Source organism: Pseudochaenichthys georgianus, chromosome 1 (genome assembly GCF_902827115.2).
Source record: "Pseudochaenichthys georgianus chromosome 1, fPseGeo1.2, whole genome shotgun sequence".
Classification (NCBI taxonomy): domain Eukaryota; kingdom Metazoa; phylum Chordata; class Actinopteri; order Perciformes; family Channichthyidae; genus Pseudochaenichthys; species Pseudochaenichthys georgianus.
In genome coordinates, this window is record NC_047503.1 from 38,179,862 (window position 1) to 38,190,493 (window position 10,632).

Genomic DNA, 10,632 nt, shown 5'->3' on the forward strand with positions numbered 1-10,632 from the left:
TAGGAAGATAAAAGAACAAATGTTTTCTTTAAAATGGTACATATTGTTTTGAGCAATGGAATGTGGTACAACCAACAGGCATAAATACATTTATTTCAATGAAGTACTAGTAAAAAATAAAACAAGGACTAGCAAACGATACAAACTAAACCAGCACAGCTGCAGAGTTTAGGTAAGTGACAAGGCAGGCTTCACTCCCTAAAACCTAACAAAGTCAGTCCGTCGGGGTTTACACATCATCACAGTCTGCAGAGCAAACACTAGGACTAACGATACGGAGCTGGCTGCCATCTCAGATCCTGACTCGGTAGATTCAAGTTAACGGCTTCACAACTTCAACTTTTTCCTGCGTCCACGGCCATCTGGGGTCGCGTCTGACTTCCGTTTCTGGGCCTGGGGTAAGAAAAGAATATTATTAAAAAGGAACATTTCACAAGCAGTGACATACAACTCACTGAACCAGACAAACGGGGCTGGGTGACCTAAATACTTGATAGTAATGAGCGTTCTGCCACATTCAAACAATAAGACTCTCCAGGACAGACTTGCAGTACTTAATTAACTATTTCATTTTAGACGAACACTGTCAGTCACCACAAAGGAGGGTTATCCCGAATGTGAGTCAGAAACCAGAGCCCAGTCTGCTCTGATTGGTTAGCTGGCTGGCTCTGTTGTGATTGGTCAACCGCTTAGAGATGTCCCGCCCCTTAGCCCATCGCTTAAAAAGGTGTTGGAGCGCTATCCAATAGAAGCGTGAGTGGGACAAAGTGATGTCACTACGTTTTGGAGGTAAACGAAGGACTTCAATGGAGGCGTTTCAGGCAGGGGGGGGGGGTGTGGTAGAGAAACACCCTATGGAGATAACTTTGCCTTTGCAGACCATTTACATGCACTAAAGGGCCACTTCAAAGGCCATCAGAAGATTACTTTTCTGCCACTCCATGGTGGTTGGAAAAACTTCAAACAATACCCAGCCACAGACAACATTACTTTTTTATTTTGCATCAAAGTGCCTGGCTGCTTCCTGTAGTTCTTTGGTAACTTACTGAGGCATTCTTCGGGCCGCGTTTCTTCTTCTCGGCCTTCTCTCTCTCCTCCAGCTCCATGTTCTCTCTCTCGATCAGTGTGATCAGAGTGTTGCATCGCCTCTGGAGCTCCTACACACACACAATAACAAACAACATTTTTTATTTGTAGGCAACATGCACAAAAAGAAAAGAGAAATAGCACCAAGAAGCCAGCGTTTACCATGGCCGTCCGGGACTTCAGGAACCAGTCGAAGCGGAACTGCGGCGAGTTGCGGATGCACTGCCGCAGCTCGTCGTACACGCTCTCCTTGTCGAAGCCCAGCTTGTGGAGCATGCAGATGAGGAAGCGGTCCTCCTCCTCCGTGTAGTTCTTGCCTTTGTTGGTGCCGTAGGAGATACGCAGCTGGTGGAAGGGAGCCTTGTAGCGACCGATCTGGGCAAGGAGATGAGGGATTAAGGGAGTGTTCATTAATAAGGATGGAAGAGAGGATGATGTGGAGACGAGACGAGTAGAAGATCAGAGCAGGATTTAGAGCTGGTGTTCAACACAATGCTTCATGAGATAAAGCGAATGAAGTCGTTACAAGAGATCAATGGTAAAATGGCTACCTTTGAGTCCAGTGCTTTCTTGATGCTTATCCTCCTCTGGATCCTGGCCTCTCCTCTCTCGATCTGCGCCATGATCTTCTCGATGTCCTGCAGCTCGTTACAGCGCTCCCAGAACACAGCTGGAGGAACAAACAAATCATTGTCTAAACATGCAAAGAAATGTAAAGTGTGCTTGTAGAATAGAGGGTAAAAAACGAGTTGTTACCGGAGTATTCCATGACTTCCTCTGGGGTTTTCCCCTCGACTTCTCTGGCGATGTTCTCAATATCATCTCTTCCCCACTTCTCGTTGGCTTTGATGAACTGGTTGAAGTCACGTTTGTTCCAAATGGTGAATCCCTGCAATCAAGGTACAGATGTTACAAATATGCTCAATCCAGACCCAAAGCATTTCAATTTGACTCGGCACATTAACCACACATGTAGTGTGATCCTCAGGGGGAAGGATCCTCAGGGGGAAGGATCAGTACCTGTTGCAGCAGGTTCTCCTTCTCCTCCAGCTCCTCCTCTGTGAGCGCCTCCGCCTCGTCGATCTTACCCTGTTCCTCCTTCTGGAGCGTGGCAGAGTTTGGCATCTCTGGATTACGGGGCACCTGAAGAGACGCAGCCACAGAATGATTGAGGGCAGGGGGGTCAAACTCAAATACACAGTGGGCCAACATAAAAAAAATGGATACTAGTCGAGGGCCGGACTGGTTCAATGTTTATCGCAAATCTTATTGAAATGAACTTATGGCACATATTAAACCTGGAACTAACAAAGCTTCAATTATTGCCTATTAAACATTAAATAATCAGTTTCATTCATTTCTTATGGCTCAATCTGCAGCTTTTCTGGAGTCATTTCTTATGATTACATTTTTCCACAGGCCAACAACAACTTCAACAAAAGAATTTCCCTCAAAGAACAAACCAAACATGCCCTGTTGTCGTGCGAGAAAAAGTGCGGAAGGAAACATTGAAACTCAGTTTGCTGCTCTGATGCTAGTTCAAGCAGATACTTGGCATCTCATCTTGGGTGCAAGTTCATCAATGTTTGGGCTCAGGCTCTGAGCTGAGGAGACCCTCAGGGTGGAGTGAAGGTGTGCGTGCAATATACCGGCGGGCCAGATCTAATAGTAATAAGAAATTATCCTGCGGGCCGAAATTAAATCCACCACGGGCCGGATTTGGCCCCCGGGCCTCGCGTTTGACACATGTGATTTAGAGACATTTCCACTTCCTAACAAATGATGTCTTTCTCATGTGAAAAATATCTGGGTACCTTGTAGCCGATGGTCTTCCTGTAGAAGAGGATTTCCTTTTCTAGGAGCTCAAAAAGACGTGGAGGGAAGAACTGGAAGTCCTGCACATTTGGCTGCTTGGGGGGACGAGGAGCCTGGGAAATGGGAAACACATGTAATACCTCAACCAGGATAAATACACAAACAGATAAATACTAAGATAAGATGGAACTTGATTGATCCCCTTGGGGAAATTCAGGCATTTATAGTTAAAACCAGGATTCACACATACTGTTGAAACAAGATATTACAGTGAAGCGTTGAGCATTTGAATGAACATGTTAACCCTTAGATGCATAAGTGGGTCTTTTTGACCCGGTGAGGTGGTTTTCTTAGAGTATCTTTGTGCCGTAATTTTCGGACTATAAGCCGCGCCTTTCCCCCCATTTTTCGACCCTGCGGCTTATATAACGGTGCGGCTAACCTATGGATTTTTACAGCTAACGGCCACTAGGGGACCTCCTAAATCTATGGATTTTACAGGTTACAGTCCACCAACTCTGGTGACTCTATGGGCTTTAACTCTATAGCCTTCTAGTCCGAAAATTACGGTAATTACATTTATCATTTTTATCATTTCATATTCCTGCTATTCCTCAAAAAACATGTTTTGGATATCATGCCATTCACATTTTAAATATACATTTTAAGAAATTGTAGTTTTTGTATTTCTAACCCAAGCTTCCATAAGTGGGTCAAAATTTAAAATAAATATCTAAAATTATAAATAGTGAAAAATTAAACATGAAATATTTCTAGTGTGAACCAAAATATAATACTAAATATTATACAAGTGATTTTTCTTAACCAAAATGACAAAAAAACACATTATTCTAATACGGGTCCTTTTTGACCCACTTTTGGAAGAGTCCAGTCACTCGTGCATCTAAGGGTTAAATATATTTACACAAGTGTGCATAAATGTAATAAAAACATTGTAATTAGACTTTCTGCAGCATTAATGCTTTTAGACTTAAGGGTGTTTGTAAAGTGATGGCCCCTACCTTTGGTGCTTTGGGCTCACTGACTCTCAGGGCCTCTCTGAAGTAAGCGTCCACAGCGTAGTTGGCTTTCCTCTCTCTCTTAGGCGGCTCGATCCAGTTGGTGATGACCTGAATGAAGAGGAAGACGTGCAAGAAGGGTAAGACTCAGAGGTTTATATTGTTGGAATTAAAGACTGACCCCTGATGTTTGAGTGTTTCGTGTACCTTTTTCTTCTCTCTGTAATCTTCTCCTTCAAACTTATACACACTGCTGTTCTCTGTGTCCACGGTGAAGTTCCTCAGTGAGCTCTCACCCAGGTTAGCCATCTTTTCCTTTATCTCCATGGTCTAGCCAATAACAAGAACAGAGTGTTTATTTTTCGCCACATTTACACGACACGAAAAAGCATCCATTTTCCACGACCTGTACTCTCTCACCTTCCTCTCCCCGTACTCCAGGATGGCGTCAATGTCATCGTCCGTGATCTCGCTCTCTTTGGAGGCGAACACATGTGTGGCGCCGTGGCGGATGATGGACAGCATCTCATCTTTGGCCAGCTTGTTTGCACCTGGATCCACCAGTCTTCCTGTTAACGACAACGATGGGAGATGAGTCTCTCAAAGCTCCTATTGGTAGACGTTTTGTTCTCAGCGATCCTGTATGACAGCGAGGAGTTACCCTGCTGGATGACGATGGAGTCCAGGCGCAGTTTCATCTCAGCCCGCTCCACAATCCTCTCCTCCACCGTGTTTTCAGTGATGAAGCGGAACACGCGCACCTGCTTCGTCTGACCAATCCTGTGAGCTCGGTCCTTAAATAAAAATAAACACAATTGGTCACAAGCGGCCGAGATGGGTTTCCTCCGCCGGGTGGCTGGTGTCTCCCTTAGGGATAAGGTGAGAAGTTCAGTCATCCGGGAGGGACTCGGAGTTGAGCCGCTCCTCCTTCGCGTCGAAAGGAGCCAGTTGAGGTGGTTCGGGCACCTAGTTAGGATGCCACCTGGGCGCCTCCCTAGGGAGGTGTTCCAGGCACGTCCAGCTGGGAAGAGACCAAGGGGTAGACCTAGGACCAGGTGGAGGGATTATATCTCTTCGCTGGCCTGGGAGCGCCTTGGGATCCCCCAGTCAGAGCTGGTTGATGTCGCCAGGGAAAAGAAAGTTTGGGGCTCTCTGCTGGAACTGCTACCCCCGCGACCCGACCACGGATGAGCCGGAGAAGATGGATGGATGGTCAACTCCCCTGAAATAAAAGCTCTACAGCACCTGGTTCATGTTAGGATTAGGGATGTACTCACCATGGCCTGCAGGTCGACCTGGGGGTTCCAGTCCGAGTCGTACAGGATGACCACATCAGCTGTAGCCAGGTTGATACCCAGTCCTCCAGCTCTGGTGCTCAACATGAAGATAAACTTGGGGCTGTTGGGCTCATTGTATGCGTTGATAGAGATCTGAAAAACCAAGTTACATGAAGATTATGTTTTGACTTGACTCTTGTTAGAGAAAGAAAACGATGGCAATATGTTGACGTAATCAGTTATTTGGCGTCTTGTTATAAGAGACCCGCACCTGTCTCTCCTCGTGCGGCGTCTGGCCATCCAGGCGGCAGTAGCCATAGTTCTTCCACATGCAATAATCCTCCAAGATGTCCAGCACCCGGGTCATCTGACTGAAGATGAGGATACGAGAGCCTGGACGGAAGAGAGACAGTATACTCTGTCAGAGGAAGACAGAAAGAAACAGTCCATGCAGTCCTTTGAGACAGCACTTAAAACTAGTTAGAAAGAATCAATCTTATTAAACTACACTATGCATTCAATTTCTTTCCGTTTTTATTCTGACAAAAGCTGTTTGATTGCAATTGGGTAACTGAGTGGGGCAAGAAATGTTATTGCACAACAGAAGCAAAGAGTAGAAACGAGAGGGTAGATACAGATTGGAATACAGTAGTATTTTACTTTAAGGTAATGTAGTGTATTTTTAGATGTTTGTACTTTGATTCTTTTACTCGAGTAAAAGCAGCAAAGTCCGTCTTTCACCACTTATGAATGAAACACAACGGTGTGTTCGATAGCATCTTAGTATCCTACATGTTCAAGATTCTGTAATAAAGAAATACTACGTCTTTAGGATGATAACCATGCATTCTGGTACATTCACAGCATGACTCTCTACACACCCTGCTGCTTCATCTTGGGTAGCAGCTTGTCCAGCACCACCATCTTGCCGCTGTTCACCACCAGATGGCTGTCGGTGGTGTACGGGGGTCCGGGCTCGGCCCCGTCAAACAGGTACGGGTGGTTGCAGCATTTCCTCAGCTGCATGAGAACGTTCAGCAGACGCATCTTGTCCATCTTACCCGCTGAGTTCAGAATGTCGATGTCCTTCATCAGGATCTTTGTGTACCTGATGACATATGACGGGAGGTAATATTACATACAGGTGTACAACAATTTAATGTCAGTACACAGTTTAGCTCAAGCTGTATGGATCAATCAAAGCTCAACTGCTTACCACTCTCGCTGCATCTTACTCAGGCCCACATACATCTTGATCTCTTTCTTCGGAAGCAGACTCTTCTCTACGTCCGCTTTGATACGACGGAGCAAGAAGGGACGCAGCACCTACACACACAATTCAATAAAAGACATGTCAAAAGAGTGCTTTGACTTTGATGAGAGTAACACCTTACATTTGACAAAGTAGTTGGAAGTCACGTGAGGAAAACTTACAGTGTGAAGACGTTCCACCAACTTGGTATCACCCAAGCAGTTGTTTGTGTCGAACCAGGAATCAAAGTCCTGTGGGGAAAAATAAACATTAGTACCAGAAAACAAAAGCACCTTTCTTCTAAATAACAACATCAGTACAATTAGGGACTCCAGCTTGAAAGCAGGTTTATCGTAGGGCTGTGCAATTAATCGTATTTTAATCTCGATTACAATTTTGGCTAGCAACGATTACGAAAACAACGTAATCGAAATAAAACAATTATTATGTAAAACATTTTTTTGGCCTTTCAGGTGAATTATACTTAAAGTTCAGGGTAATCAACTGTTTTTTTTATGGATGTTTTCAAAGCAAATGGCTAATCGTTTTTAATAAACGTGATATCAATTATTGACCAAAATAATCGTGAATATGATTTTTGCCCATCCCTAGTTCATCGTATCGTCTAAATCTCCTGATATTGCGCATTTCTAGGCAGTCTTTACCTCTGATGAGTTAAAGACGTCGGGCAGCAGGAAGTTGAGCAGAGCCCACAGCTCGTGGAGGTTGTTCTGCAGGGGGGTTCCGGTCAGCAGCAAACGATTGGTGGTCTTAAATTCTCGCACGATCTCTGACAGCTATAGGAAATAAATGGCTTCATTAGGAAAAACTGTGAAACACAAGAGTGGTTCTGAAACATGAAAATATATATTTTGTTTCAGTGTGTGTCTGACCTTTGATTTCTCATTCTTGATTCTGTGGGCTTCGTCAATGACCAGGTATCTCCAGTTGAACTTCTTGAACACTGCCTTTTCAATGATGAGCATCTCGTAGGATGTGACGCACACATCCCATTCTCCGGGCAGCAGCACATCTCTGATCAGGGCATTCTGAAATTGATGGAAAACATTTGATGTTTTTGAGTCTGGTTTATTTACCTTATAAAGTTATTTTTCTTTAGTAAAGCTAAGGTTGTTCTGCATGCTGTTTTCAAATGATCAATTCCTTCCTCACATACAGTATAATCCATTCTTTTGATACACACTTGATATGTAACCTACATGAGTCCAATTGACCAAACAATTTCTCATCGCAAAACAAGCACATTAAAGTCAAATATATAGGTGGCGTTAGATGGTCAAATATATCCAGCTATTCCAGTTACAATCATAACACTGTGAGGCAGCATACCCTCTGCTCTCTGCTTCCGATCAGGCAGACGGCGCGCAGTGAAGGCACCCATCTCTTGAACTCATTCATCCAGTTGTAGAGGGTGGACTTGGGCACCAGCACCATGTGGGGACCAGGGATGTTCCTGTAATGCTTCATGTAACCCAGCAGAGAAATGGTCTGCAGCGTCTTCCCCAAACCCTGAAAAACAGCACAGTGTGTGAGATAAACAGCAGTATATGTGAATTCAACAATACAATGTGTGTCACTCCCCTTTAAAAGAACAGGCAACAGTTTTAAAGTACTGACCATTTCATCGGCAAGGATGCCGTTGATGCCGTTCTCATACAAAGATATGAGCCAGTTCAGACCCCGGACCTGATAGTCTCTCATTTTTCCTTGTTTGACGTCTAAATGAGAGACAAGAAAACACCGTCATCACTTCTGCTCATGAGAAGAAGGCTCTTTCAAGCCTCAATAAAGGAGTAGAACATTGCTTACAGGAGGGGGAGTCATCGAAGCGAACGCAGACGTTAGTAGTTTTGGTGCTCTCGCTCAGAAGCTCTTCGTCCTCCTCTTGCTCTGTGCGGCGGTGTCGGTTGCTGTTTGAGCACAGAAATCAAATATTAGTTTTCATGATCGCAATGACAGTATTTATTAAATATATAAATTGGGGTGGTGTTCAATTACTCACTCTCCGGCAGACAGCAGATTCTGTTTTTCATCGTTCTTCATGCGAGGACGTCCTGGCTTCATCTTCAGCGGGGAGGTGGGGGTCTTCTGTGCGGCTGGTTGGATGAAATGAGCAAACAACTCTGTTTGCTTCAGCAGGTACTCAAATCTGTTGGTCCGGTCTGTGAGCTGCACACATGGAAAAAAAGTCTTGTTAGCTTATTTATCCAAGATCCAAGTGGTGAGATTTTAAAGCTATGGTTTGATCCTTACCACTTTCTCCTCATACCCCAGACCAGTTTCTTTAGTTTTGGTAGAGGAAGTGGCATCTTGTACATCAGCCCCAACCTCTGAGACCGACTCTTTCCCTTCATCTGAAGACTCTGCCTTCTCCTGAGCGAAATAAAAAATGGTTGTTCAGTTGCTTTCTTCCGATTTAACAACAAACAGGAACAGATTAGACAAACCACCAGCTCTGTTCTCGGATGCTCTCAGGAACACACAGCATATGATGGAAGATCTCCTGTTACGGATAACAGCTCCCAAACATTAACGCTCACCTTTCCCTGCTGCCTTTCCTCTATTAAGCAGGCTTTGCTTTTAATGCATTTTATTCATAATGTATTACTTGTTTCTTAAGTGTCATTACGTTTTTTCAAATACTTCACATACCTGTAAGCATGTATATAATTCTTGCCTGTTAATTGTTTGACTATATCGGGTGCTTATCACGTATGGTAGTTATTTGTCTGTTTCCTGTACTTAAATTGCTGTGACACTTTGTGTACATGTTTATTTAAGTAAAACGGCGGAACTTGTTATTCTCTAAATCAGACATACACGTCTGAAAACATGTTGTGTTACTCAGTTTGTTATTGGGTCCATTGCTACTTTGTCATGTTTTTTGTCTTTACTTGTAAATACTCATTCATCTTTTGTGTGTATCCGTGACACTGCACATGCACTTGTCCTGTAATTGCTATTTAACTTAACAAACATGAATACATAAATACAAAAGGCCTTTACTTGTAATGGGATTAATCAACATAAAGTGGAGTGAAAAGCATGTTGCAGGCACGCAGCACCCCTCGATACCCTGTCCCACTGAAAACAAAGGCTCAGACGGGACAGCTGGGCAGAGGGCTGCTCGCTGCGTTCACGAGGTTTCCACAAGCCGGAATAATAGTCACAAAGGACTCGCTGGGTGACTGTGGTCACAAACCGTAAACAGAAAGTACTTTGGGACTTTCATAGGGATTATAGATGGGTCGCTAGCGGGGCTAAGCTAGCTGCCTTAGCGCTTGTGAAACAGCCTGGCCCTGTTGCTGCTATGTAGCTTCAGTCCCGGGTGAATGGGACCGAGCTGTTGTTGTCGTGAGCTAACGTTAGCTCCGCCGCGGTTAGCTAACATAACTAGTTAGCTCAACAAGCCCGCATTAACATTGACTAAGTGAACGTTTATCAAGACCAAATTGAAGAGACGAGTAGGTTTTTGAGTTTGGTACATATGTGGTAGATCTAGGAGAAATGAAGTCGATGATGAGAGAAGACGATGCCCATTTTTTAACCATCTTACCTCCGCTGCTTCGGGTTTTGGAACTTCAGTCGGTTCTTCCCGCTGTTCCACGCAGCTTAGGAGTTCGGACATTTTTGTCGAATTCCCCTCTACGATTCAGATGTATCGTCCGTTATTTGGTGCCTTGTGTGATCCCGTATAATATCCGTTTAGGATTTCCCGAACTTTCTCCGGGTAAATAAGAACAATTACGCGGTCTATAATGAAAGACACATCGGTTGGTCAGAGGCAGCACGTTCCCGCTAGCAAGAGTTGTCTCGGGCACCCGCGTTATTCCCGCGCCAGTTACCCGGTGTGTGCACTCTATCGCGAGACTTGGTTAAGCTGCCTTTAACGGCGGTTGGAAATGATTTGGTTTCCAGATGATTTCTTTATCAATGTGTGCAATAATAATGGTAACGCAAGATAATAATAATACATATCATGATTATAATAATAAGTAAATTAATTGTTCATTTTGCACGTTTCAAAGCTAAGATTAAAGTGAGACAAAAATGGCAGACAAGTAATGATTAAAACTATTTTAAAGTTCTACAAAATTAGCTACACATGAGACAAAAGTTAAATAAAACAATATCGTTATTGTTAAGTTAACATGTCTTCAAG

General features: G+C 43.9%; 1 protein-coding gene across 1 annotated transcript; it reads right to left on the minus strand.

Moving 5' to 3' along the window:
- Positions 1 to 75: 75 nt before the first annotated feature.
- smarca5 (SNF2 related chromatin remodeling ATPase 5) lies at positions 76 to 10,315 on the minus strand. Its single transcript, XM_034086254.2, has 24 exons — positions 10,027 to 10,315; positions 8,724 to 8,843; positions 8,473 to 8,639; positions 8,280 to 8,380; positions 8,088 to 8,188; positions 7,800 to 7,979; positions 7,343 to 7,498; positions 7,115 to 7,246; positions 6,632 to 6,700; positions 6,414 to 6,523; positions 6,079 to 6,305; positions 5,469 to 5,590; positions 5,198 to 5,350; positions 4,582 to 4,714; positions 4,341 to 4,489; positions 4,128 to 4,250; positions 3,924 to 4,031; positions 2,901 to 3,014; positions 2,107 to 2,229; positions 1,843 to 1,975; positions 1,638 to 1,756; positions 1,249 to 1,461; positions 1,047 to 1,157; positions 76 to 393 (listed from the first exon to the last, which is right to left on the minus strand). The coding sequence occupies exons 1-24, from the start codon at positions 10,096 to 10,098 to the stop codon at positions 328 to 330; spliced, it is 3,102 nt and encodes a 1,033-aa protein (XP_033942145.1). The 5' UTR covers positions 10,099 to 10,315; the 3' UTR covers positions 76 to 327.
- Positions 10,316 to 10,632: the final 317 nt, after the last annotated feature.

Excerpts from the sequence above, each read along its gene's own strand:
- smarca5 (XM_034086254.2), bottom strand. The coding sequence starts at position 10,098 with ATGTCCGAACTCCTAAGCTGCGTGGAACAGCGGGAAGAACCGACTGAA. Across the intron at positions 5,351-5,468 it reads CGCCGCACGAGGAGAGACAG|ATCTCTATCAACGCATACAA; the intron begins GTGCGGGTCTCT and ends TTGGTTTTTCAG. Across the intron at positions 3,015-3,923 it reads GTGAGCCCAAAGCACCAAAG|GCTCCTCGTCCCCCCAAGCA; the intron begins GTAGGGGCCATC and ends CCCATTTCCCAG.